The 27,906-nt window shown below is 44.5% G+C and overlaps 1 protein-coding gene across 3 annotated transcripts in view; it reads left to right on the top strand.

Annotated features, from left to right (window-relative positions):
• LOC141148935 (cytochrome P450 2K4-like) overlaps positions 1 to 27,906 on the top strand; it is a 136,255-nt gene that overhangs the window by 40,205 nt on the left and 68,144 nt on the right. For 2 of the 3 annotated variants that reach the window (XM_073636832.1, XM_073636830.1), the window contains exons 1-2: positions 2,847 to 3,061; positions 18,334 to 18,496. In XM_073636832.1, coding sequence (XP_073492933.1) covers positions 2,870 to 3,061; positions 18,334 to 18,496 — 355 coding nt within the window. In that variant the 5' untranslated portion in view covers positions 2,847 to 2,869. Of the gene's footprint in view, positions 1 to 2,846; positions 3,062 to 18,333; positions 18,497 to 27,906 lie in introns of those variants that run through there. The other variant, XM_073636831.1, reaches the window with a different exon arrangement.

The following is a 27,906-nucleotide window of genomic DNA, read 5'->3' as shown; positions in this document are numbered from 1 at the left end:
CCTCAACACCTCCAGCACATCACTTGTTTGTACATCCAGGACCAGCTAGCAGAGAGATTTAGGCCTAACACTGGCTCAGCCAGGCCTTGCAAGTTCCCTTTGCGGGTAGGGATCAAGGATCCCTATGGCGTAGCAAAAATATGGTAGTGCTTGGTGCTGTCCTATATGTGGCTACTGCTTCCAGTACCACCTCTTCAGGCCCTGCAGCTGCTTCTATCTCCTGCCCATACTTCCACAGTCAACTCTTCTGGTTCTGCAGCCATCCCAGACTGCTCTCACCCGGTCTTATCAGGTGTGCCTCCTCAGTCCTCCTGATTGTGCCTCACTCACCAGCCCTCCTGGCTGTGACTTGTTGTTCCTCCCTAGAGACTTGCCTGGCAGTGCTCTCTCCCGTTGTCCTCTCCTTGCTCCTGTGCCTCCAGTGCAGGACACCTCCACATGTTCTCAGAGGGTCCTGTCCGCACCCGAGCCCAGGACCAAGGTCACCCCCCCAGCCTGGGGAGCTCCTTCCAAGGCAATCGACAGCCTAGCACTCCATCTCCAGCTTCCTCACGAACAACTCCTCCCAGCTGGGCTGACCCTAGGTATTTAAGGAGGACTGCCCCCTGCCAATCCAAGTTGGGGATTGGTCAGGGCTCAATAGAATACCCCAAGCAGCTCCACCTCCAATCTCCACCTCTCTTTCCAGAAAACACCAGAACATTCTGGAAAGAAGTGGAATGTCCTGATAATGCTGCTTGTGAATCACCCAGCTCTACTCTGAGTCACTCCCAGACCCAGATCAAAACACACCCAGACTTGGCTGACAGCCAAGCCTGGAAATGTATCTATTCTATCTATTCTACCAAAACACAGTACTACACTTCTAGCACACTAGAGGGTGCTACACATATTTGCATCACAAACAACCTGGATCGAGGAAGCAAAAAAAAGACACATGAGTGCAATCTATTACACCTATGACATTGGGAATCCCAGCTAATGCATAGAAATCATTCTTAATTTGATCCAACTCATGATGTGTGGTTGGCATATATATATATATATATATATATATATATATATATATATATATATATATATATACACAGGGGCGTAACTACTACCATAGCAACCCATGCAGGCGCTATGGGGCCCGCAGCCGAGTGGGGCCCAGTGAGGATAAGAGCACCCCTGGCACAGTCTCCCAGCCAGGGGAAGAGAGAGGAAAGGAAGAGGTGAGCTGTCCGTATCAGCAGAGAGCTGAATTGCCCGATGTAAGAGCTTTCATTAGAACTTCCAGTGTTCCCGGGGCTCACGTCACATAGCTCCACCTTTTGGCCCGGTGCCTTTGATAGACAGAACGCTGATCCAATGCGGGACATGTGATGTCATCAAAGGCGTCGGGCCAAGAGGTGGGGCTATGTGACGATGAGCCCCAGGAAGACGGGAAATTCAAATGAAAGCTATTACAGCGGGCAATCCCGCTCTCTGCTGATCTGGGTGGCTTGCCTCTTCCTCTGCATAGGTGGGGCTGTATGGGGCACAGGCAGACCAGGCTGTATTGGGCACAGGTCAAGCTGCATTGGGCACAGGTCAAGCTACATTGGGCACAGGTCACGCTGTATATGGCACAGGTCACGATGCATTGACACTAGGGCAGCTGTGGGGGGGGCTGTTTGCAGGGGGCCCCCATACAACATTTTGCTATGGGGCCCTGCTATTTATAGTTACGCCCCTGTATATATATATATATATATATAAATATATATATATATATATATATATATATATATATATATATATTTGGGTGCAATTTGCCTGAAACCCTGTAGGGCCTTAGTAAGTAGACGTGAAAAAGATGGTTGAATTGAGTGAAGGCGCTGTGTGGTGGGCTCCAGAAAAGGTTGTTATTCCCCAAATGGCAGCATAATCAGCTCCTTGGACAGACAAAAAGCAAGCAACACTGTTTAAATGAACGTTGACACATTATAACCACTCCTCTCCTCCGTGTCCTCCTTTGAATGGCTTGAAGTTCCAACAATTAGCCTCAAAAAGCTCTATTAGTGATGTAGATGAGAGCAATGCAACAGCCAGCTGCCAAATGTCCGTGTAGACTCACCAAATGCTCATTAGATTGTGAATTGGTGCCACTTGCCTTGCTCATTGTGGTGTGGTGTCCAAAGCCATCAATTCCTTAAAGCGGGAGTCCGGCGACCAATCTTTCTTCTTTTTTTTTAGGTCATTAAGACACTTTGCTAATCCCAAAATAATACTCACAGTTTGGATGTAATATTTCCGCCTCTGTCTGTTTTCGTACTGTAGAATAACCTAAAAAATGTGATGCTGGCTGTTTCCATCTTGCTTGTGGGCATGTGAAGCATTCACAGCTTGTTCACGTGCATGGTCATTGTTTCCGCACTGAATCTTGGGAAGCCTGACACTAAGCTCCCAGGAGACAGTGTGGTGCCGGGGAAAAGCAATAAACACGCCTACTCCCATGGGAGGAGAGACAGGAAGTGCCACAATAAAGTACAATATAAAGGTAATTACAGCGATAAAAAAAAATTGCATGTGGCATTTGAACATCTATGCAATTAACTGAAGGGGGGTAAGATTAAGTTGAAAATTTGAGTGGAACCCCGCTTTAAATACCACATGCGTGGACCACTACCTATTTAGCTATATGTACAGGCAAAACGGTTGTACAGGTTTCAGGAGTACAAATCTAAGATTATATAATCACAAACTAGAGAAACTAGCCATTGAATCAACAGGGTGCTTTAGTTTGCGAGTTCCCTAGTTAAGATAAATTTGTTAATAATTAATCCCCTGAGTATAAATACTGTGTAGTGATGCTATTAGCATACTACTATAACAGCCGTTCACTATGACTCTTCTCACCTACATCTTGACAAGGATTGACTTGCTATTGTATTTTACATGTATTGTATTATTTTTCTACTGGATTAATAGATCTAAGAAGAGCAAAGAAAAGATGCCTCCAGGCCCTAAACCTCTTCCTATTATTGGGAACCTCAATGTGGTGGACCTGAAAAATCTACATGAGTCGCTAATGGAGGTAGATCAAGTTAACATTAATACATGAAAACATATTTACACTAAGGCTACTTGGTTATATCTATCTATATATATATACATGCATGTATACAGAAAATTACATGGAAGTATTTTGGCATATAGTATATATAGAAGATCAAGCATCCCTCTGAATTCTAGGATTATAAATCTTTTATCCACTTCCAGACGTGGGCATTGGAGATATAAAAAGTTCAGTTTCTCTGGTGTGTTTAAACCCCTGTCATTATGAGAGATCGCAAAAGGGTGTTTATCAATCAACGAATAAGACATGGTTAATAACGCAAGAGTTCTATCGTACTTAGGAGAGAGGGTTCAAATTGTATTTTGGCAGTTGGAAAGGAGAATAGAAATGAAAGGATAGAGGAAAAGTGAGAAATAGTCTGGTGACTCTTTAGACGAGTGTCACTCGAAGTGAGATTTTAGAGAATATGTCTTCTGATATCAACTTCAAAGAGAAAACAAAAATGGATTTGTGGTTGGTTATGCGCAAATCAGAATCCACTGTTGAAAGCCGTAGGAGGTTATTGCCACAGGGATGGCTGTAACATAAATAACAGACCCTGTTGCAATGAAAGAATTGAGCAAGAGCCTCCCGCGGCTTGGGTGAAGCAATTGTAGTCAAAGTTATTCATGTACCCCTTCCAGCCATTTAAGTGGTATCATGAAGCAGACGTGAATTTACATTAAGAACTAGATTCAGTAGAGTAATGGTGATATAAGCCTAATGCCGCGTACACACGGTCGGACTTTCCGGCATACTTGGTCCGGCGGACCAGAGTGTGCCGGACAATCCGCCCGTGTGTAGGCACCGGCGGACTTTTCCGGCGGACTTTTTCCCAAAAGCCCGCCGGACCTAGATTTGAAGAAAGTTCTAATGCCGCGTACACACGGTCGGACTTTACGGCGGACTTTGCCCGGCGGATTTTTCGACGTACTTTCCGACGGACTTTGTGAATGAACGGACTTGCCTACACACAATCCACCAAAGTCCGTCGAATTCGTACGTGATGACGTACGACCGGACTAAAACAAGGAAGTTCATAGCCAGTAGCCAATAGCTGCCCTAGCGTGCCTTTTTGTCCGTCGAACTAGCATACAGACGAGCGGACTTTTCGACCGGACTCGATTTCAACGGATAAATTTTAAACAAGTTTAAAATCTAAGTCCGTCCAACTTTTGAGAAAACAAAGTCCGCTGGAGCCCACACACATCGAATTGTCCGACGAAATCCAGTCCGCCGGGCAAAGTCCGCCGTAAAGTCCGCTCGTGTGTACGCGGCATAAATCTTTCCGCCGGACTCAGTTTCGGGCGGAAAGTCCGCTCGTGTGTGTGCTGGTCCGACGGAAAGCCCGCTCGTGTGTAGGCTGGTCCGACGGACCAGATACAACACGAGGGCAGGGTATTGCATCTCACGCTCGCTGCAATAGGAAAAACACATTTTCCTATTGCGGCGAGCGCGGGGCATACCAGGCCCTTAGGTCTGGTATGGATTATAAAGGGAAGCCCCTACGCCGAAAAAAACGGCGTGGGGTCCCCCCTAAAATCCATACCAGACCCCGATCCGAGCACGCAGCCTGGCCGGTCAGGAAAGGGGGTGGGGACGAGCGAGCGCCCCCCCCCCTCCTGAACCGTACCAGGCCGCATGCCCTCAACATGGGGGTGGGTGCTTTGGGGGAGGGGGGCGCCCTGCGCCCCCCCCCCCAAAGCACCTTGTCCCCATGTTGATGAGGACAAGGGCCTCTTCCCGACAACCCTGGCCGTTGGTTGTCGGGGTCTGCGGGCGGGGGCTTATCGGAATCTGGGAGCCCCCTTTAATAAGGGGGCCCCCAGATCCCGGCCCCCCACCCTATGTAAATGAGTATGGGGTACATGGTACCCCTACCCATTTACCTAGGAAAAAAGTGTAAGTAATAAAACACACTACACAGGTTTTTAAAATATTTTATTAAACAGCTCCGGGGGGGGGATCTTCCTCCGGCTTCGGGGGTCTTCTTCCGGCTTCGGGGGTCCCTCCGCTTCATCTTCTCCCGGCGTCCGGTTGGTTCTTCTCCGCTCTCTTCTCCCGGTGTTCCTGTTCTTCGGCCGGCTCCTCTGCTGTCTTCAATTAGCTCTCTTGCCAGCAGAGGTCCGGACTTCTGGGCTTCTGGGCTTCTTCTCTTCTCTTCTCCAGATGTTGACACGACGCTCTCTCCTGCTGGACTGCTCTCCGAGGGCTGCGTTGTGACTTATATAGGCGGAGACCCCGCCCCCTTTTGATGTCACAGTCCCTGGGCATGCTGGGACTGTGACGTTTTAGGGGGCGTGGTCACTGGGTGATGTTGACCACGCCCCCTAAAACGTCACAGTCCCAGCATGCCCAGGGACTGTGACATCAAAAGGGGGCGGGGTCTCCACCTATATAAGTCACAACGCAGCCCTCGGAGAGCAGTCCAGCAGGAGAGAGCGTCGTGTCAACATCTGGGGAAGAGAAGCCCAGAAGCCCAGAAGCCCAGAAGCCCAGAAGTCCGGACCTCTGCTGGCAAGAGAGCTAATTGAAGACAGCAGAGGAGCCGGCCGAAGAACAGGAACACCGGGAGAAGAGAGCGGAGAAGAACCAACCGGACGCCGGGAGAAGATGAAGCGGAGGGACCCCCGAAGCCGGAAGAAGACCCCCGAAGCCGGAGGAAGATCCCCCCCCCCCGGAGCTGTTTAATAAAATATTTTAAAAACCTGTGTAGTGTGTTTTATTACTTACACTTTTTTCCTAGGTAAATGGGTAGGGGTACCATGTACCCCATACTCATTTACATAGGGTGGGGGGCCGGGATCTGGGGGCCCCCTTATTAAAGGGGGCTCCCAGATTCCGATAAGCCCCCGCCCGCAGACCCCGACAACCAACGGCCAGGGTTGTCGGGAAGAGGCCCTTGTCCTCATCAACATGGGGACAAGGTGCTTTGGGGGGGGGGGCGCAGGGCGCCCCCCTCCCCCAAAGCACCCACCCCCATGTTGAGGGCATGCGGCCTGGTACGGTTCAGGAGGGGGGGGGCGCTCGCTCGTCCCCACCCCCTTTCCTGACCGGCCAGGCTGCGTGCTCGGATCGGGGTCTGGTATGGATTTTAGGGGGACCCCACGCCGTTTTTTCGGCGTAGCGGGGTTCCCCTTTATAATCCATACCAGACCTAAGGGCCTGGTATGCCCCGCGACGGGGCTAGTAAGGTGTCAATCTCGCCGATAAAAGCGGCAAGATTGACATCCTTTTCTAGTCCCGTCGCACCTGAGTCACGTTCAAAATGAACGGACTTGTCCGTGTGTGGGCAAGTCCGTTCATTCTGAAAGTCCGCCGGAACTCCGACGAAAGTCCGTCGGAAAGACGGGCGGACTTAGCCCGCCGGAAAGTCCCGGCGTGTGTGGGCAAGTCCGTCCGTTTTAAAGTCCGGCGCACCTGGCGGACAAAGTCCGTCGGAAAGTGTGCCGGACCAAGTAGGATAGAAAGTCCGCTCGTGTGTACGCGGCATAAGGCTTATCTGTAGTCTAGGGAGTCTGTGAGATTCAGTCACAGATGTGCTCCAGCATAACAAAAACTTTTTGAAAAATAAAAACTTTGAAACCATGAGATATCGTATTAACTGTAAAAACCTAAATTTGGTGGGTTGTAGATGAGTAATATCTCCAGTTCAGATGTGTTGGGGATATGATCATCTTAGTGGTCCAACGACTGACCTCCACAGGTGGAGCATCATCTGCCACGTTTTGGTGGTAGCACAGCCCGAGCCGGGTGAACAGATGACCCGATTCCGCCTGAGAGAAGCACATCAAAGGATCGGCCGCCATGCAAGGCCCCAAACATGTTAACAAGAAAGAATACATTTCTAAACGTTGCATATATAGTTATCAAAATATATTGCAGATAAAGAGGCACCAAATGTTCATAGCCTGACCAGCATCTGTGGTTAGTGTTCTCTTCGAGTGGTAGGATGATCTTTGTTTTATCTGCTGTAAGATAAAGTTATCATCGTGTTATGGTTTTTGCTACAAGATGGTGGACCAGAACAAGGGATCGCTGTGTAGAGAAAAAGTTAAACACAGACATGGGACAAACAGCATCAAGCATGGTATCTTAAGGGAAGGGGGACAATCATGTCAGCCATGGGGGAGGCATTGAGGATGGGGATTGTTGAGGTCTGCCATTACCCTCCAGTGCTCTCCACCTTTCCCAGCACTCTCCGGTCTCCACCCGCCAGCACTCTCTGCCCCCCCAGCACTCTCCGCCCCCACCCCCCAGCACTCTCCGGCCCCCACCCCCAACACTCTGCGCCACCACCACCCAGCACTCTCCGGCATCCACCCCCCAGCACTTTCTGGCCCCCACCCCCCAGTACTCTCTGCCCTCACCCCCCAGCACTCTTCGGCCCCCACCCCCCAGCACTCTCTGCCCCCACCCCCAGCACTCTCCGGCCCCCACCCTCCAGCACTCTCCTGCCCCCACCCTCCAGCACTCTCCTGCCCCCACCCCCCAGCACTCTCCGGCCCGCACCCCCCAGCACTCTCCGGCTCCCAGCACTCTCCTCCCCCCACCCTCCAGCACTCTCCGCTCCCAGCACTCTTCAGTTCCTCTCTGCTCTTTGCCCCCCCAGTGCTTTTACAGACTGGGACATGGGGCACAGGAGGGGCTGCAGACAGGGACAGGGCTAGAGTTCTCTCTCACCCCCCTTTCCCTCACCCCCTCTTTCTCACCTCCCCCTCTCTCTCTCTCTCTTACCCCCTGTCACTCCCCTCACTCCCTCTCTCCCCCTCTCTCTTTCTCTCTCTCTCTCTCTCCCTCCCCTCTCTTTCTCTTACCCCCTCTCTCTTTCTCTCTCTCTCCCTCCCCCCCTCTCTCTTACCCCCTCCCCCCCTCTCTCTCTCCCTCCCCCTCTCTCTCTCCCCACACTCCTCTTTCTTAACCCTTCCCACCACTCCCTCTCTCTCTCTCCCGCCTTCCCTCCCTCTCTCCCGTCACCCCTCCCTCTCTCTCTTCCCCCTCCCCTCCCTATCTCTCCCCCTCCCCTCCCTCTCTCTCCCCCTCCCCTCTCTCTCTCCCCCCCCTTTTGTGCACCCTTTCTCTACCCCTCTCTCTCACCCCCCTCTCGCTCACCTTCTCTTTCTCCCTCTCTCGCTCACCCTCACTCCCCCACTCTCTCTCCCACTCTCCCTCCCCCTCTCTCACAATGTCTTGCTCCCCCTCTCGCTTCTCCTCTCTCTCTCTTTCCCTCCCCCTCTCTCTCACTCTCTCCCCCTCTTTCTCTCTCCCTCCCCCCTCTCTCTCCCTCCCTCTCGCTCTCCCCCTATCGCTCACAATCTCTTGCTCCCCCTCTCTCTCTCCTTTTTCTCTCTCTCTCTCTCCCCCTCCCTCTCTCTTCCCCTCTTTCTCTCGCTCTGTCTCTCTCGTTCTCTCTCTCTCCCTCCCCCTCTCTCTCCCACGTCTCTCTCCCTTTCCCTCCCCTCTCTCTCTCCCCTCCTCTCTCTCCCTCCCCTCTCTCTCACCCCCCTCTCGCTCACCTTCTCTTTCTCCCTCTCTCGCTCACCCTCACTCCCCCTCTCTCTCTCCCACTCTCCCTCCCCCTCTCTCACAATGTCTTGCTCCCCCTCTCGCTCCTCCTCTCTCTCTCTTTCCCTCCCCCTCTCTCTCACTCTCTCCCCCTTTTTCTCTCTCCCTCCCCCCTCTCTCTCCCTCCCTCTCGCTCTCCCCCTATCGCTCACAATCTCTTGCTCCCCCTCTCTCTCTCCTTTTTCTCTCTCTCTCTCTCTTCCCCTCCCTCTCTCTTTCCCTCTTTCTCTCTCTCTCTCTCATTCTCTCTCTCTCCCTCCCCCTCTCTCTCCCACGTCTCTCTCCCTTTCCCTCCCCTCTCTCTCTCCCCTCCTCTCTCTCCCTCCCCTCTCTCTCTCCCCCTGCACTGTGCTGGGATCCCCCCACTCTACTTCCTCTGTGGATGTGGAATGACTCAGTGACATCCCCTCCCCATTCTCCCAAGACACAGGAAATTCTTAGAGGGGTTTCCACCTTGCTAGGCCCCAGATGTTTTATTGGCTGCATATGTCTGATGGGTGAGTAGGGTGCCCTGGAAGTGGTGCTGATGAACTGTGTGCTAGATCTGTCCATATTTTTGCAGCCATTTTTATTCTGTCTCTTTTACAGAGTGAGACTTATAGAGTAGCAATGGGCAATATAGGGCAGAGATTACAAGATCCGTTTTTTCTGTAGGAAGTCTATGGTGATGTTGGAGTCAGATTAAATGCAGGGGTAAGCCATGCCATCCTGAGGTGGAGATATCCTGGGTCATTCATTGTGATGCAAACAGGAGTATATAAGCTGACATGTGGTCATGGGACATTTTTCCCTGTTATCTGTGGTAAAAGGGGGCATAAGGTTAAAGAAGCTGAATGTCAAAATTTCAAAGCTCAGGTGGTATCTGCGGTCTGAATCCTTTATTGGAATGCTGTGATTTGCCAAAGCTCGGGCCTTGACATTTGCTGAGCTTTGATTTCTTGGTGGAGGGGGATTTGGAGGGAGATGATAGCAGAGTATGGGGAGGGGATGCACCTTGTAATGGGACACAGAATTCTCTATACCACTCCAGGAGATCGATCAATGGGAGTTGTAATTGATCGCAGAAGGCAGGAATGTCCTCTGGCATCCTTAGATAGTGTTGTTTGCCCAAAAACGTGGCATTTAAGGCAAAAGGAAAGCGCCAGCGGTACGGAATTCCTTTTTCCCTCAGGGCAGTGAGCATGGGGTGCATGGCTCGTGTGTTCATTGAAAAGGATCTGATCATTCGGCCTGGCTTTGCTCAGGATCTCTTCTTTCAGGGGGAAGCTGTGAAGACAGCATATAATATCTCTGGGTGGTGCTGTGTCTGCAGGATGGGGGTTTAAGGCCCTGTGGGCCAGGATTGATCAATTTTCACATATACAGTGGATATAAAAAGTGTACACACCCCTATTAAAATGTCAGGTTTCTGTGATGTAAAAAATGAGACAAAGATAAATAGTTTCAGAACTTTTTCCACCTTTAATGTGATCTATAAACTGTACAACTCAGTTGAAAGTCAACTGAAATCTTTTAAGGTGGAGGGAAATAAAAATAAAAAACTAAAATAATGTGGTTGCATAAGTGTGCACACCCTCCTATAACTGGGATGTAGCTATGTTCAGAAGTACACAATTACATTCAAACTCATGTTAAATAGGAGTCAGTACACACCTGCCATCATTTAAAGTGCCACTGATTAACCCCAAATAAAGTTCAGCTGTTCCAGTAGGTCTTTCCTGACATTTTCTTAGTTGCATCCTACAGCAAAAGCCATGGTCCGCAGAGTGCATCCAAAGCATCAGAGGGATCTCATTGTTAAAAGGTATCAGTCAGGAGAAGGGTACAAAAGGATTTCCAAGGCATTAGATATACAATGGAACACAGTGAAGACATTCATCATCAAGTGGAGAAAATATGGCACAACAGTGACATTACCAATAACCGGATATCACTCCAAAACTGATGAAAAGACAAGAAGAAAACTGGTCAGGGAGGCTGCCAAGAGGCCTACAGCAACATTAAAGAAGCTGCAGGAATATCTGGCAAGTACTGGCTGTGTGGTACATGTGACAACAATCTCCCATATTCTTCATATGTCTGGGCTATGTGGTAGAGCATCAAGATGGAAGCCTTTTCTTACCAAGGAAAACATCCAAGCCCGGATAAATTTTGCAAAAACACATGTGAAGTCTCCCAAAAGCATGTGGGAAATGTGTTATGGTCTGATGAAACCAAACTTTTTGGCCATAATTCCAAAATATATTTGTGGCACAAAAACAACACTTTGCATCACCAAAAGAACACCATATCCACCGTGAAGCATGGTGGTTGCAGCATCATGCTTTGGGGCTTTTTATCTTCAGCTGGAACAGGGGCCTTGGTCAAGGTTGAGGGAATAATGAACAGTCAAATACTAGTCAATATTGGCACAAAACCTTCAGGCTTTTGCTAGAAAGCTGAACAGGAAGAGGAACTTCATCTTTCAGCATGACAACGACCCAAAGTATACATCCAAATCAACAACGGAATGCCTTCACCAGAAGAAGACTAAAGTTTTGGAATGGCCCAGCCAGAGTCCAGACCTGAATCAGATTGAAAATCTGTGAGGTGATCTGAAGAGGGCTGTGCACAGGAGATGCCCTCACAATCTGACAGATTTGGAGTGTTTTTGCAAAGAAGAGTGGGCAAATATTGCCAAGTCAAGATGTGCCATGCTGATAGACTCATACCCACAAAGACTGAGTGCTTCAAAGTATTAGTTTAAGGGTGTGCACCCCAAAGCTCAAACACATGTATGTGTGTATATGTATATACACACACACACACACGCATGCTTTTAGAAATAAATGTAAACAAACATTTTAAAATGTATTAAAACATCTTTTAACCACTTGACGACCACCTCACGCTGATATACGTCAGCAGAATGGCACGGGCAGGCAAAATCACGTCCCCAGTGCCCGAGGCGGTTGGCTTTGGTCTGGGAGCGTTCAGAGATGAGGGGGAGGCCATCCATTCGTGGCCCCCCCCTCGCGATCGCTCCCAGCCAATGAGAATCTTGCACCAACACACACATCACAGTAGAACATGCCAGGCACACTTTACACCCCCCTTTACCCCCCGATCACCCCCCGATCACCACCCCCCCTGTCACACTGACACCAAGCAGTTTTTTTTTTTTTTCTGATTACTGCATGGTGTCAGTTTGTGACAGTTAGTGTGGTAGGGCAGTTAGTATTAGCCCCCTTTAGGTCTAGGGTACCCCCCTAACCCCCCCTAATAAAGTTTTAACCCCTTGATCATCCCCCGTCGCCAGTGTCGCTAAGCGATCATTTTTCTGATCGCTATATTAGTGTCACTGGTGACGCTAGTTAGGGAGGTAAATATTTAGGTTCGCCGTCAGTGTTTTATAGCGACAGGGACCCCCATATACTACCGAATAAAGGTTTTAACCCCTTGATTGCCCCCTAGTTAACCCTTTCACCACTGATCACCGTATAAGTGTTACGGGTGACGCTGGTTAGTTAGTTTATTTTTTATAATGTCAGGGCACCCGCCGTTTATTACCGAATAAAGGTTTAGCCCCCTGATCACCCGGCGGTGATATGCGTCGCCCCAGGCAGCGTCAGATTAGCGCCAGTACCGCTAACACCCACGCACGCAGCATACTCATCCCTTAGTGGTATAGTATCTGAATGGATCAATATCTGATCCGATCAGATCTATACTAGCGTCCCCAGCAGTTTAGGGTTCCCAAAAACGCAGAGTTAGCGGGATCAGCCCAGATACCTGCTAGCACCTGCGTTTTGCCCCTCCGCACGGCCCAGCCCAGCCCACCCAAGTGCGGTATCGATCGATCACTGTCACTTACAAAACACTAAACATAAAACTGCAGCGTTCGCAGAGTCAGGCCTGATCCCTGCGATCGCTAACAGTTTTTTTGGTAGCGTTTTGGTGAACTGGCAAGCACCAGCCCCAGGCAGCGTCAGGTTAGCGCCAGTACCGCTAACACCCACGCACGCAGCATACGCCTCCCTTAGTGGTATAGTATCTGAACGGATCAATATCTGATCCGATCAGATCTATACTAGCGTCCCCAGCAGTTTAGGGTTCCCAAAAACACAGTGTTAGCGGGATCAGCCCAGATACCTGCTAGTACCTGCGTTTTGCCCCTCCGCCCGGCCCAGCCCAGCCCACCCAAGTGCAGTATCGATCGATCACTGTCACTTACAAAACACTAAACGCATAACTGCAGTGTTCGCAGAGTCAGGCCTGATCCCTGCGACCGCTAACAGTTTTTTGGTAGCGTTTTGGTGAACTGGCAAGCACCAGAGGCCTAGTACACCCGGTCATAGTCAAACCAGCACTGCAGTAACACTTGGTGACGTGGCGAGTCCCATAAGTGCAGTTCAAGCTGGTGAGGTGGCAAGCACAAGTAGTGTCCCGCTGCCACCAAGAAGAAGACAAACAGGCCTGTCGTGCCCATAATGCCCTTCCTGCTGCATTTGCCAATCCTAATTGGGAACCCACCACTTCTGCAGCGCCCGTACTTCCCCCATTCACATCCCCAACCAAATGCAGTCGGCTGCATGAGAGGCATTTTCTTTATGTCCTCCCGAGTACCCCTACCCAACGAACTCCCCCAAAAAAGATGTCGTGTCTGCAGCAAGCGCGGATATAGGCGTGACACCCGCTATTATTGTCCCTTCTGTCCTGACAATCCTGGTCTTTGCATTGGTGAATGTTTTGAACGCTACCATTCACTAGTTGAGTATTAGCGTAGGGTACAGCATTGCACAGACTAGGTGCACTTTCACAGGGTCTCCCAAGATGCCATCGCATTTTGAGAGACCCGAACCTGGAACCGGTTACAGTTATAAAAGTTAGTTACAAAAAAAAGTGTAAAAAAAAAAAATATATATAAAATAAAAAAAAATAGTTGTCGTTTTATTGTTCTCTCTCTCTCTATTCTCTCTCTATTGTTCTGCTCTTTTTTACTGTATTCTATTCTGCAATGTTTTATTGTTATTATGTTTTATCATGTTTGCTTTTCAGGTATGCAATTTTTTATACTTTACCGTGTACTGTGTTTTATTGTTAACCATTTTTTTGTCTTCAGGTACGCCATTCACGACTTTGATTGGTTATACCAGAATGATGCCTGCAGGTTTAGGTATCATCTTGGTATCATTCTTTTCAGCCAGCGGTCGGCTTTCATGTAAAAGCAATCCTAGCGGCTAATTAGCCTCTAGACTGCTTTTACAAGCAGTGGGAGGGAATGCCCCCCCCACCATCTTCCGTGTTTTTCTCTGGCTCTCCTGTCTCAACAGGGAACCTGAGAATGCAGCCGGTGATTCAGCCAGCTGACCATAGAGCTGATCAGAGACCAGAGTGGCTCCAAACATCTCTATGGCCTAAGAAACCGGAAGCTACGAGCATTTCATGACTTAGATTTCGCCGGATGTAAACAGCGCCATTGGGAAATTGGGAAAGCATTTTATCACACCGATCTTGGTCAGATGCTTTGAGGGCAGAGGAGAGAGCTAGGGTCTAATAGACCCCAATTTTTTCAAAAAAGAGTACCTGTCACTACCTATTGCTATCATAGGGGATATTTACATTCCCTGAGATAACAATAAAAATGATTAAAAAAAAAAAAAAAAAGAAAGGAACAGTTTAAAAATAAGATAAAAAAGCAAAAAAATAATAAAGAAAAAAAAAAAAAAAAAAAAGCACCCCTGTCGCCCCCTGCTCTCGCGCTAAGGCGAACGCAAGCGGCGGTCTGTCGTCAATTGTAAACAGCAGTTGCACCATGCATGTGAGGTATCACCGCGAAGATCAGATCGAGGGCAGTAATTTTAGCAGTAGACCTCCTCTGTAAATCTAAAGTGGTAACCTGTAAAGGCTTTTAAAGGCTTTTAAAAATGTATTTATTTTGTTGCCACTGTACGTTTGTGCGGAATTGTAAAGCATGTCATGTTTGGTATCCATGTACTCGGCCTAAGATCATCTTTTTTATTTCATCAAACATTTGGGCAATATTGTGTGTTTTAGTGCATTAAAATTTTAAAAAGTGTGTTTTTTCCCCAAAAAATGCTTTTGAAAAATCGCTGTGCAAATACTGTGTGAAAAAAAATGAAACACCCACCATTTTAATCTGTAGGGCATTTGCTTTAAAAAAATATATAATGTTTGGGGGTTCAAAGTAATTTTCTTGCAAAAAAAAAAAATGTTTTTCATGTAACAAAAAGTGTCAGAAAGGGCTTTGTCTTCAAGTGGTTAGAAGAGTGGGTGATGTGTGACATAAGCTTCTAAATGTTGTGCATAAAATGCCAGGACAGTTCAAAACCTCCCCAAATGACCCCATTTTGGAAAGTAGACACCTCAAGCTATTTGCTGAGAGTCATGTCGAGTCCATGGAATATTTTATATTGTGACACAAGTTGCGGGAAAGAGACAATTTTTTTTTTTTTTTGCACAAAGTTGTCACTAAATGATATATTGCTCAAACATGCCATGGGAATATGTGAAATTACACCCCAAAATACATTCTGCTGCTTCTCCTGAGTACGGGGATACCACATGTGTGAGACTTTTTAGGAGCCTAGCCGCGTACGGGGCCCCCGAAAACCAAGCACTGCCTTCAGGCTTTCTAAGGGTGTAAATTTTTGATTTCACTCTTCACTGCCTATCACAGTTTCGGAGGCCATGGAATGCCCAGGTGGCACAAAACCCCCCCAAATGACCCCATTTTGGAAAGTAGACACCCCAAGCTATTTGCTGAGAGGTATAGTGAGTATTTTGCAGACCTCACTTTTTATCACAAAGTTTTGAAAATTGAAAAAAGAAAAAAAAAATTTTTTCTTGTCTTTCTTCATTTTCAAAAACAAGAGCTGATGAGAGAGCTGCAAAATACTCACCATGCCTCTCAGCAAATAGCTTGGGGTGTCTACTTTCCAAAATGGGGTCATTGGGGGGGTTTGTGCCACCTGGGCATTCCATGGCCTCCGAAACTGTGATAGGCAGTGAAGAGTGAAATCAAAAATTTACACCCTTAGAAATCCTGAAGGCGGTGATTGGTTTTCGGGGCCCCGTACGCGGCTAGGCTCCCAAAAAGTCCCACACATGTGGTATCCCCATACTCAGGAGAAGCAGCTAAATGTTTTTTCGGGTGCAATTCCACATATGCCCATGGCCTGTGTGAGCAATATATCATTTAGTGACAACTTTGTGCAAAAAAAAAAAAAATGTGTCACTTTCCCGCAACTTGTGTCAAAATATAAAATATTCCATGGACTCAACAGGCCTCTCAGCAAATAGCTTGGGGTGTCTACTTTCCAAAATGGGGTCATTTGGGGGGGTTTTGTGCCATCTGGGCATTTTATGGCCTTCAAAACTGTGATAGGTAGTGAGGAGTGAAATCAAAAATTTACGCCCTTAGAAATCCTGAAGGCGGTGATTGGTTTTCGGGGCCCCGTACGCGGCTAGGCTCCCAAAAAGTCCCACACATGTGGTATCCCTGTACTCAGGAGAAGCAGCTGAATGTATTTTGGGGTGCAATTCCACATATGCCCATGGCCTGTGTGAGCAATATATCATTTAGTGACAACTTTTTGTAATTTTTTTTTTTGTCATTATTCAATCACTTGGGACAAAAAAAATTAATATTCAATGGGCTCAACATGCCTCTCAGCAATTTCCTTGGGGTGTCTACTTTCCAAAATGGGGTCATTTGGGGGGGGTTTGTACTGCCCTGCCATTTTAGCACCTCAAGAAATGACATAGGCAGTCATAAACTAAAAGCTGTGTAAATTCCAGAAAATGTACCCTAGCTTGTAGACGCTATAACTTTTGCGTAAACCAATAAATATACGCTTATTGACATTTTTTTTTACCAAAGACATGTGGCTGAATACATTTTGGCCTAAATGTATGACTAAAATTGAGTTTATTGGATTTTTTTTATAACAAAAAGTAGAAAATATCATTTTTTTTCAAAATTTTCGGTCTTTTTCAGTTTATAGCGCAAAAAATAAAAACCGCAGAGGTGATCAAATACCATCAAAAGAAAGCTCTATTTGTGGGAAGAAAAGGACGCAAATTTCGTTTGGGTACAGCATTGCATAACTGCACAATTAGCAGTTAAAGCGACGCAGTGCCAAATTGGAAAAAGTCCTCTGGTCTTTAGGCAGCCAAATCCTCCGGGGCTGAAGTGGTTAACTAAATAAACACTTATCAAAGTAAAAAACAAACAAAAAAAACCCCTATTTTTAAAAATGTATTAACACATTTAATTGTTCACACTAGTGGTTGAGGTGCAGTAAAACCCTGCTCTTGAGCTGTGCTTTTACTGCCCCTTAACCACTACCATTTTTTAGCAGTAGAGGCAGCAGCTGGGCATGTTCACATGCGGCGGCTGCAATTATACCCCCTGTTGCTTTCAGCAGGTATAGCACCCACTGACTGTGACTCATTCAAGTGAAAGGTGGCACTCTGCAAGCAGCCCACAACTGCGTGAAGCATGGAATTTAAGGGGTTAATGCAGGTTGGGTGCTCTCTGCATGAGCGGGAGTGACGTCATTGTGGCTCCAGCCACTCATACAGCCAGAGCCCGCAAACCCGGAAGGAAGGCCAGGGGAGGAGGAAAGCCCTGTTAAGAGTGCTTCGTTCTAAGGCAAGCATTTCATAATCTGCTAGTATGTGATGCATACTAGCAGATTATGCAATTGCCTTCCAGGGGAAAAGTTTTTTTTTTTTTTTCTGCAAAAATGTCAACAATTCTGTGTTTTTCTGTCAATATGGGGTGCTGTGTGTACATTAATGAGGAAAAAAAATGAACTTAAATGATTTTAGCAAATGGCTGCAATATAACAAAGAGTGAAAAACGTATGGGGGTCTGAATGCTTTCCGTCCCCACTGTATATATATATATATATATATATATATATATATATATATACTATATCCTATTAAAAAAAGAATGATTTTAATAAGATATAATGTGTATGTCGAATACATCTGTGTGACAGCAGTCCTGGTAATTCTTATCCTATTTAAGAAAGTTACTTTCTCTTTCAGTAAATCGGGTTTTACAGCACATTTACAGCAGGTTTACAGCACATCATTGTATAGAAGGCAGAGAAGGTCAGGACTCGTGGAGAAGATAGATGCAGGCTGCCATTCATCCTCTGAGATCTTCAGTCTGTCTCAGGGAGAGCTGTGCCGGGCAGGAAGCAGGACTACAGAGGCACTATCGGAAAATGCGGCTGCCTGACTGCTTACTCAGCAGCCAGTGGCTGCAGTTCTTCCAGGAATTTGGCATCCAACTGAAAGATAGTCCCACTGACAGCACTATAAGTTAACAGGGGTGCCGAAATGGAGTTATCACAAACACATTCTGACCCTTGGGTGTGCCTGGGCATTAGGGTGTGTTCAGGCACACCCGGCACACCCAGTGAGCACCCCTATGGTGTGCACACCTGTGCAACGATATTATTTTAATTTTTTATTTTTACTTCCCTCCACCTAAAAGATTTCAGTTTGTTGTACAGTTTATAGGTCACATTAAAGGTGGAAATGATTTATCTTTGTCTCATTTTTTTTACATCACAAAAACTTGACATTGTAAAAAAAAATGAACCTTTACAATCACTTTAAGTTATATATCCAATTTCTATTGAATTGAACTTGCCATTGTATTGCAGCTCCATGAGAAGTTTGGAGATATCTTCACTGTACACTTTGGACCCAAGGTGATGGTGGTAATAGCAGGATACAGGGCTGTGAAGGATGCCCTTGTCAACCAAGCTGATGATTTTGGAGAAAGAGCAGATGCGGCACTGTTTAAACTAATAAGTAAAGAAAAAGGTAAACTTAAAGTTATCGTTTTCTCTCGTTCAAAGGTTTTTATTGAAAGATCAACATATGGTAACAAGTATAATGTATCAATTAAAGGTATTTTAGTAGTTACATGTAAATTAAAGAAGCAGGTTACGGCATTGTATTAATATAACACACAGATGGTAAAATTAATGTTAGATAAGTTCCTTTTTTATCAAAATGATATAGTTTTCAGACTGTTTCAATATTAGCTTAAATTAATATTTAGAGGATCATTATCAGTTAATGAAAGTAAATTAGGTCTATTTGTGTCTGAGTTCTTATGTGTGTTAACCACTTCATTACGGCCCATAGTAATATGACACCCGCAGGAGGGATCTCCCATCCTGGGCGGGCATCATATGACGTCCTGGGCTTCCCGGCCGTCTAGAGGGCAAGCGTGCGCCACGTTGCTCGGGACCCGGTGCGTGTGCCCGGCGGCCGCAATGTCCGCCAGGCACCCGCGATTGCCCGGTAACACAGCAGGACCGTGGATCTGTGCGTGTAAATACACAGATCCACGTCCTGTCAGGTGAGAGGAGACCGATCGGTGTTCCCAGTACAGAGGAACACCGATCGGTCTCCTCCCCTTGTGAGTCCCCTCCCCCTACAGTTAGAATCACTCCCTAGGAAACATAATTAACCCCTCGATCACCCCCTAGTGTTAACCCCTTCCCTGCCTGTCACATTTACACAGTAATCAGTGCAATTTTATAGCACTGATCGCTGTATAAATGTGAATGGTCCCAAAAATGTGTCAAAAGTGTCCGATATGTCCGTCGCAATGTCACAGTCACGAAAAAAAAAAACGCAGATCGCCGCCATTACTAGTAAAAAAAACCCAAAAAATTCCATAAATCTATCCTGTATTTTGTAGACGCTATAACTTTTGCGCAAACCAATCAATATACGCTTATTTTTTTTACCAAAAATATGTAGAAGAATACATATCGGCCTAAACTGAGGAAAAAATTTTTTTTTTTTAAATTGGGATATTCATTATAGCAAAAAGTAAAAAATATTGTGTTTTTTTCAAAATTGTCGCTCTTCTTTTGTTTATAGCGCAAAAAAATCAAAACTGCAGAGGTGATCAAATATCACCAAAAGAAAGCTCTATTTGTGGGGAAAAAGGACATCAATTTTGTTTGGGTACAACATCGCACGACCGCGCAATTGTCATTCAAAGTGCGACAGCGCTGAAAACTAAAAATTGGTCTGGGCGGGAAGGGGGTGAAAATGCCCTGTATTAAAGTGGTTATTAAACATTTGAATAAAGTATATGTATCAGACTACTGAGTGTGATATTTTAAATATATTCAAAATCACCTGTTGCTGTTAGGTACCTTATGAAATGATAATAAGAGAGAAATAAGTAAGAGAAGAAAAAAGAAAGAAAGAAAATAAGGGTAAGAAAAGGTGGGGGGGGGGGGCAGAGGGCAGGGGGTGTTTCGGAAGCATAATCTATTCTTATAGTTTTATCATTGTTGCCAGGGCTTTTTTTCTCAGAGAATAGGTGCAGGAACTGCCCCTTCTGAGTCACTTCTTATCTCCACCCATTACCCACCTCTGAGCACTGTTCCTTGGTTTTATCCCCTACCCACCTTTCAGTACTGCCCCTTTTAGAGAGTACAGAGCCAAGTATAATTGTGTGGTGCTAAGTAATTTGTATGAAATTTGTTAATGATGGCAAGAAAAGTAGTAAAATAGATTCCGCACAGCCAGCAGCAATAGATTCACTCAGAAACTATAGACCCCCCTAGCAACAATGGACCCCTACAACAAAATACCACCCAGCAGCAATAACAGATCTCCCAGCAGCCAGCATCTATAGACTATCCAGCAGCAAGCAACAATAGACCCCCTCCATCAATAGTAGATCTCTTACAGCAATAACTGACCCACCAGCAACAATAGACCACCACTCAAAAATAGATCTGCTCCAGCAACAATAAACCCTCCAGCCCACCCCAGCACTTCTTGCCATTACATACATTCAGTGCTGGAGGTGCCAGAACTGTGTTCCCCCCACGTTCTCGCTGAAAAAATGCCCTGATTGTTGCACATAGAAATGTTAGTTGCCATGACTGAAGTACCTGGTGGTCAAAGTTTATAGGTAAACAATGTGTGATCCATGGTTTCCATAGACCTTCATATCCTTTCAGATTTTCTTTATCTAGGTCTTCCCTTTTTGCGTGCAACATTGACCGATTCATTCTGTGCTTGGTTTCTGCTATGTTTAGTAAGGGAGTTTTCCATGCTTTAGTTATTTTCTGTTTCGCGGCCGTCATAAGTTGTATGAATAGCTTGAATTGTTTACGAGTCATGTAATCAGGTTTTATATTTAAAAGTGCAATTTCTGGATCTGGAATTATTTTTATTTCAAATATTTCTGAAGCGAGTAAAAAACCTTTTTTGCAGAATTTATTTATAATAGAACAATTCCACCACATTTGTATATATGTTCCGTGTTCAGGACAGCCGCGAAAGCAGAGACCTGAGTAATCAGGCGCAAATTTAGCTATTGTAGCAGGAACCAAATACCAGCGTGAGAGTACCTTGTAGGTGGTTTTGATATCTGTCACATTAGGAGAAAAAGATTTGATATTGGACCAGATTGCAGACCATTCTGTTTTATTCATAGTTCGATCAAGATCTTTTTCCCATTTCACCACATAAGATGGTAATTTAACATCTGATTTAACAAGCAATGTGGAGTATATTGTTGATATGAGACCTCTGGCATGAGGGTCTTCCATGCATATAATTTCAAACTTAGTAAAATCATCTACAGAGTCGTCAATGCTTAGGAAAGGAATACAAAAGGTCTTAATTTGAAGGTAACAAAATATTTCTGATTGGGGGAGCCCAAAAGACTTACATAAGTCTGGGAAGGGACGGATTGTTGTATTTAGGATCACGTGATGTAAACATGTTATACCTGCTTTGGACCAAGCCCGAAAAGATCTGGGATAAGTCCATGCTGGATAGAAAGCTGGGTTTTTGAGAAAAGATAGAAGTGGATTACGTTTGGATTGCAGACCATGACAGTTTTTGAGTCTATCCCAGATAGCTAGAGAATGTTTAGTGATTGGGTTTTTTAAAGTTTTACGATCTATGGGATGTAACCATAAAATATTGTGTATGGAGAGAGGGTCACAATCTATTGCTTCGATGGTAACCCACAGGGAAATCTCAGTTTTGGAGTGATATTTTATGGATTGTGCTAGTTGAGCGGCTTTATAATATAATGAAATGTTTGGAAATCCTAGGCCACCATGGATTTTGGGAAGAAATAAGGTTTCTCTAGATATTTGTCGTTTGAGTTTCCCCCAAGTAATTTTTATAATTTTTTGTTGTATTATTCTAAGGAAATAGGCCGGGATGTGTATTGGAAGAACTCTGAAAAGGTACAGGAATTTAGGAAGTATGGCCATCTTTATTATATTTATTTTCCTAACCCATGAAGTCGTTATAGATGACCATTTTAAAAGCAAGTTTGTAGTTAATTTTAGTAAAGAAGGATAGTTGGCAGAAAACAAAATCCAAGTGGCTGGCAGTGAGCTGGATACCCAAATAAGGAATGCTATGTGTAGCCCATTTAAAGGGTAATGATTCTTGTACAATTAATTTTTCTGCAGTTTTTAATGAGATGTTCAGTGCTGTAGATTTTTGAGTATTAACTGTAAGGCCTGAGATGATTGAATAGTTTTTTAGTATATTCATAAGGTTAGGAGCTGAAATTTAAGGTGAAGATAAAAATAGAAGGATGTCATCCGCAAATAAACATATCTTGTGGTGACAACCTCCCATGTCTATGCCTGTTATAGAAGGTTCCATTCTTATTCTTTGTGCTAAAGGCTCAATAAGCAAAGCAAATAATAAAGGTGGGAGCGGGCATCCTTGACGTGTGCCCCTTTCTATGTTGAATGTTTCAGATTTGTAACCTGCGTATTTAATGTACGCTTTAGGTTTGCAGTAAAGTGCTGAGATCCATTGTAAAAAATGGGGCCGAATCCCCATTTACTAAGAGTAGAGTGCATATAGAACAATGAAATGGAACCAAATGCCTTTTTTATATCTAAAAAATCTAAGGAAACAGGCTGGGATGCGGTGTAATTTCGCAGCATGTGATAGAAGGGTGGCACGTCTAATATTATCACTTGCTTGTCGGATAGGGATAAATCCTGCTTGGTCTTTATGTCTAATTTTACCAATGAATGTATTAAGTCTAGTAGCAAGGATTTTGGCTAATATTTTAATATCTACATTTAGTAAAGAAATAGGACAATAGTTCCAACAGATACTATCATCCGAGTTTGGTTTGGGAAGCATACAAATAATTGCTGTTAATGTTTCCTGTCTAAATGAGTGACCTGATAGTATAGAGTTGAAAGCATCAGTTAAGGTGGGTGATAATGTTTCAATATATGTACGATAATATAGTGCGGAAAATCCACCAGGGCCAGGTCTTTTGTTTATTTTCAGTGTTTTGATAGTACTGGACACCTCTTCAACCGATACAGGTTTCTCTAGTAGCTCTAACTGTGTTGTGGATAATGGGGGGAGGGAAATGTGGGAAAAGAACTCATCTGCTTTGGATGTATCCAGCTCAGTGCCAGAAGAATATAAAGTGTTTAAATATGTTTTAAACTTTTGAAGTATTTTCCTTGGGTTAATGGAGTATACATCTTTAGATATTTTGAGGCGAATAGGTTTAGTGGAAGAGTTGTGAGATTTGAGCGTGCGGGCTAATAGAGTTTCTGGTTTATTAGCTTTCATGTAAAAGTTGTGGTGTGATCAATTAATAGTTTTATCTGCTGATTCTGTCAGAAACAGGTCAAATTCAAGTTTAACCTTATCCAAATGCAATTGTAACAAAGGGGAAGGATTGGATTGAAATGCCATGTAACAAGTGTTAAAGTTTGTTTCTAATTTGTTATATAAGGCTCTATGTTCTCAATTAAATAGAGCCGCTGGTCTCATACATATACCACGTAAATTTGGTTTGTGAGCTTCCCACAGAGTTAGTGGGGATATATCAGGGGTGTAGTTGTCTACAATGTATTCTTTTAGTGCAAGTTCAATATTAAGTTTATGTGTTGGGTTTTTTTAAGTAAGTAATCTCTAAGAAGCCAAGTTGGATCATGTGCTTTTGGAATGGTAGAGGCTATAGTGGTAAGTATTGCACTATGATCCGACCATGGGATTGGTAAAATTTTGGATGTTTGGATTTAAGGCACCATACCTGTAGTTAGGAATATGTAGTCTATTCGTGAGAATGAGCGATGGGGATGTGAATAATGGGTAAATTGTTTTAGTTGGATTCAGTTCACGCCAGGAGTCTACTAAATTATGTTTTGTAATAAGTTGTGAAAAAGAGTGTCTATTAGGGACATTTGATTGACATATCGGTGATTTGTCTAGAAAGGGAAAGAGAGTTAGATTGGAATCTCCACATAAAAGTAATGTTCCTATTTTATGTGATTCGATTACCTGTAAAAGGTGAGAGAGGAACAAAGTAGGACTTTTGTTGGGGGCATAATATGAAATTACTGTTATGGCAGTATCATGCAAATATCCTGTTAGAATCAGATATCGCCCTTCTGGGTCTTTAATCTTCTTTAATAATGTAAATGGGTTATTGCGGTGAAATGCAATAAGTACGCCTCGCTGTTTAGTTGAAGCTGAGGCTGTGTAGACCTGTGAGTGCATTTTGCTGAAAAATTTAGGAGTGGATTGTGGTGTGAAGTGGGTTTCTTGAAGGCACAAGTTATGTGCTTTTCTAGTGACAAAGGAGCGAAAGGCTTTGGTGCATTTTTGTGGGATGTTCAGGCCCTGAACATTCAGGGATAGTATATTTAACAGAGCCATAGAGTTATGAATGCATGAGGTAAGATATCATGTTTTCCAAAACATTGTGTAGATAGATCTACCTCCAGAAGGAGGGGGATAGGGAAGGATAGAAAAGGAAAGGGTAGACGATTTAATAATAAAACATAAATATTTTTCATTTTGAATAGTAAATAAAACATATATAATCTCATAACACTTCCATGGGGGGGGGGGGTAAAACAACTCCCCCCAAGGGTACATTGGCCACTGTTGATTGTCAACTATATTAATGAACTAACCGAGAGTAGCAAAAAGGGAGTGCAAGAAACATTCCTGAAAGAATAACAAAGCCTACTAGCATAGCAAGTTTCCATAAGTATATAAGTAACGAGAATATTTTAGCACTAACAGGAACTGGGGGACAAATAATGAAAAAAGAAACATGGATATTGAAAATGTATCCATTTTGACCATTAAGCCATTTATCTTGGATCTGGAGTAAAGCAGTTGATACAATATGTTATATTAAGAACTTGTTAAGACAGTTAAAATATCTCCTTGAGGCGATAAATGACAAAAAAAGGTAATAAAGATAATAAGACTGTTTAGCTGTCTTATTTATCAAGAGATAGATGAAGAATGGATCCTAGAAGTATAAAGTTATGAAAATAGAAAATATAGCTCATTTTCATATTATCATAACCGAGTGTGTCTAAATTCGATTCAAAATGTGAAATAGACAGTAAGGATTGGTGAACTTATCCATCAAGTAGAGAGCGAAATATGAGTATATAATATTCTTCAGTCCATAGAGTCATCTGGGACTCGATCAGGCGATCGATATCGGCCCCTTTTATGTGAGCTCTGGTGTTCATTTCTCCTTGGCAACGCAGAAGATTTTTTTGGAGAAGATAATGTCGGTCTTCGTCGAGAGGTTTCTTGATTCTGTGTCGAGTTCAGCAGATGCATGTCTTGAAGGGTTGTTTGGAGTTCGTTAGCAGAACCACATGTAAATTTAGAGCCTTGAAATGCGAAACGCACTGAAAAGGGGAATCCCCATTGATATGTAATTTGATTGCGTTGTAATACTTGTAGTAAGGGTTTTAAGGCCCTTCTTTTATTTATTGTAAGTTGGGACAAGTCTGCAAAAAGCTGATAATTATGTCCTTGGAAGTTAAGAGTTTCTTTTTTCCTTGCTGCAGATAGTAGTTGTTCTTTTGTTCTGTAGAAATGAAACTTTGCAATGATATCACGGGGTGGACCATCAGATTTTTTAGGTGTTAGGTCTCTATGAACCCTGTCCATTTCCAGACGGTCTATTGGGATGGCTGGTTGTAGTTCCTGAAAAAGTGCAGTCATTGTAGCTTTTAAGTCATTTACAGTTTCAGGAATACCTCTAATACGCAAATTAGAGCGTCTAGCATGATTTTCGTAGTCTTCCAATCTTGTCTGTAATGTTGCATTTTCCTCTTTAAGGTTGTCAATTTCATTATAGCATTCTACATTGTTAGTTTTTAAGTCATCTACTCTGGTTTCAAGTGTGGATAAGCGCTGACCCAGCTCTCTTATTTCCTTGTTAAGGCTAGTGGTAATATGGTCAGAGGTGCTTTTCAATGCTTTTTGAAGCAGTTTTTCAGTGTAACTGGTGAGGTAATTTCGTTCTGAGGTGAATCTTCCAAATACTCACAGTGTAATTCAGAATCGTATGGTGCAGTCTGTGTGACAGTATATGCCTTTAAGTTGATATCATCACCACTGGAGGTACCTGAGGCAGACTGCTGCAGCGCCGTTTTGGCTGTGCTGTGAGGTGGTGCTGTTTTGCTCATTTTGGGACCCATATTCTGTCCAGCGAAACCGAGACCAAGAACCCTGAATTCAGGAGTGCTGTGGGCACAAATTGATATACAGTATCTTATGTGCGGGTGTTTGGCGAACACCCGCCGTTATTCGACTTTATCGTTCTCTCAGAGAGCAGAGCTTCAGGCAGGCATGTTGGCTCCGCCAAGTTATCAATTTCTGTATGGATTATCTTTTTTGTTAGCTTAATTACTGCACCTAAACGAGTAATATTTAGAACATGTATGGGCCAGCAATGATAACTCAAGTCTTAATCTCAGTTTGCCAATGTGGGAATTTTTGCATAATTTAGAAACTAACCAAACATATGGGGTGTTCGTGGCAAATTTGAGCGCCACGGAATGCCCCATATTGCACCTGACCTGCATGCTTTGGCCAATCACAGCGCGATCTGCTGTGAGAGCCATGATTGGCCAAAGGCAGGGTGCCTTTAGCCAATCATGGTTCAGGGAGCTAAGTCCACGCTCCACACTATATAAGGCTGCTTACACGATGGCCATATGTAGTGTGACGTGGAGATTGAGAGAATTAGAGCTAGATTAGGCAGGTTAGTTAGTGGCGTGCAGGCAGTTTAGTGTAAATAAATATATATATATATATATATATATATATATATATATATATATATATATATATACATACTCTGCATTCATTGTAGCCTATATATACAGTGCAGGCAGTCTAGTATATATATATGTATATGGTGCATTCAGTGTACAGTATATATTACAGTGCAGCCGGTGTACAGTACATAATACAGTGCAGGCAGTGTACACAGTATATAATACAGTGCATGCAGCTGGTGTACAGTATATAATACAGTGCAAGCAGTGTACACAGTATATAATACAGTGTGTACAGTTTCTAATACACTTCAGGCGGTGTACACAGTATATAATACAGTGCAGCCAGTGTACAGTATATAATACAGTGAAGGCGGTGTACACAGTATATAATACAGTGTGTACAGTTTCTAATACACTTCAGGCGGTGTACACAGTATATAATACAGTGCAGCCAGTGTACAGTATATAATACAGTGTGTACAGTTTCTAATACACTTCAGGCAGTGTACACAGTATATAATACAGTGCAGTCGGTGTACAGTATATAATACAGTGTAATGCAGTGTGAAAAAAAATCCCCATCATGTCTGGAAGGCCACCAAGGAGAGGCAGATGCTTACAGGCCACTAAAAGAGGGTAAACGGCCTCTGTGTCTACAGTGAAAAGTGGTGGTCTCTGACATGGTGCATCCTCTGCAGGCAGGGCACCCTTGTCCTTTTTTTCTGCTGCTGGCTATGTTATTGAGCCACAACATGCAGAAGAGTTAGTGGAGTGGATAACCAAGCCGTCCTCATCCTCCTCATTCTCTGTGACCCAGGCTCATACTAGTTTGCCTTCCAAAGCAGCTGCCAAAGCAGACTTTTCCACCGGATCCTTGTCCACAGTTACTCCTTCCCTAGCCCCACCATCATGCATGGAGGAGTCACCAGAATTATTTGACCATAGTGTCGGTCACATGCTGCTGGAGGAGGCGCAGCAATTTGAAGGCTCCAATGTTGTTTCCTAGTTTGAGGAAGGGAGTAACGGGAGCTTAGAGAGAGGGGGTGCCACAGAAGGACAAGAAGCTAGCAGTCTTGTTCCATACTGCCAAGTTTGCTCCAGTGACAAGGAGGGAGGGAATGATGAGGTCACTGACTGTAGTTG

Source organism: Aquarana catesbeiana, linkage group LG06 (genome assembly GCF_042186555.1).
Source record: "Aquarana catesbeiana isolate 2022-GZ linkage group LG06, ASM4218655v1, whole genome shotgun sequence".
In the NCBI taxonomy this organism is placed as follows: domain Eukaryota; kingdom Metazoa; phylum Chordata; class Amphibia; order Anura; family Ranidae; genus Aquarana; species Aquarana catesbeiana.
The sequence above is the reverse complement of the archived record's forward strand: the minus strand, read 5'-3'. Positions and strand labels throughout refer to the sequence as shown.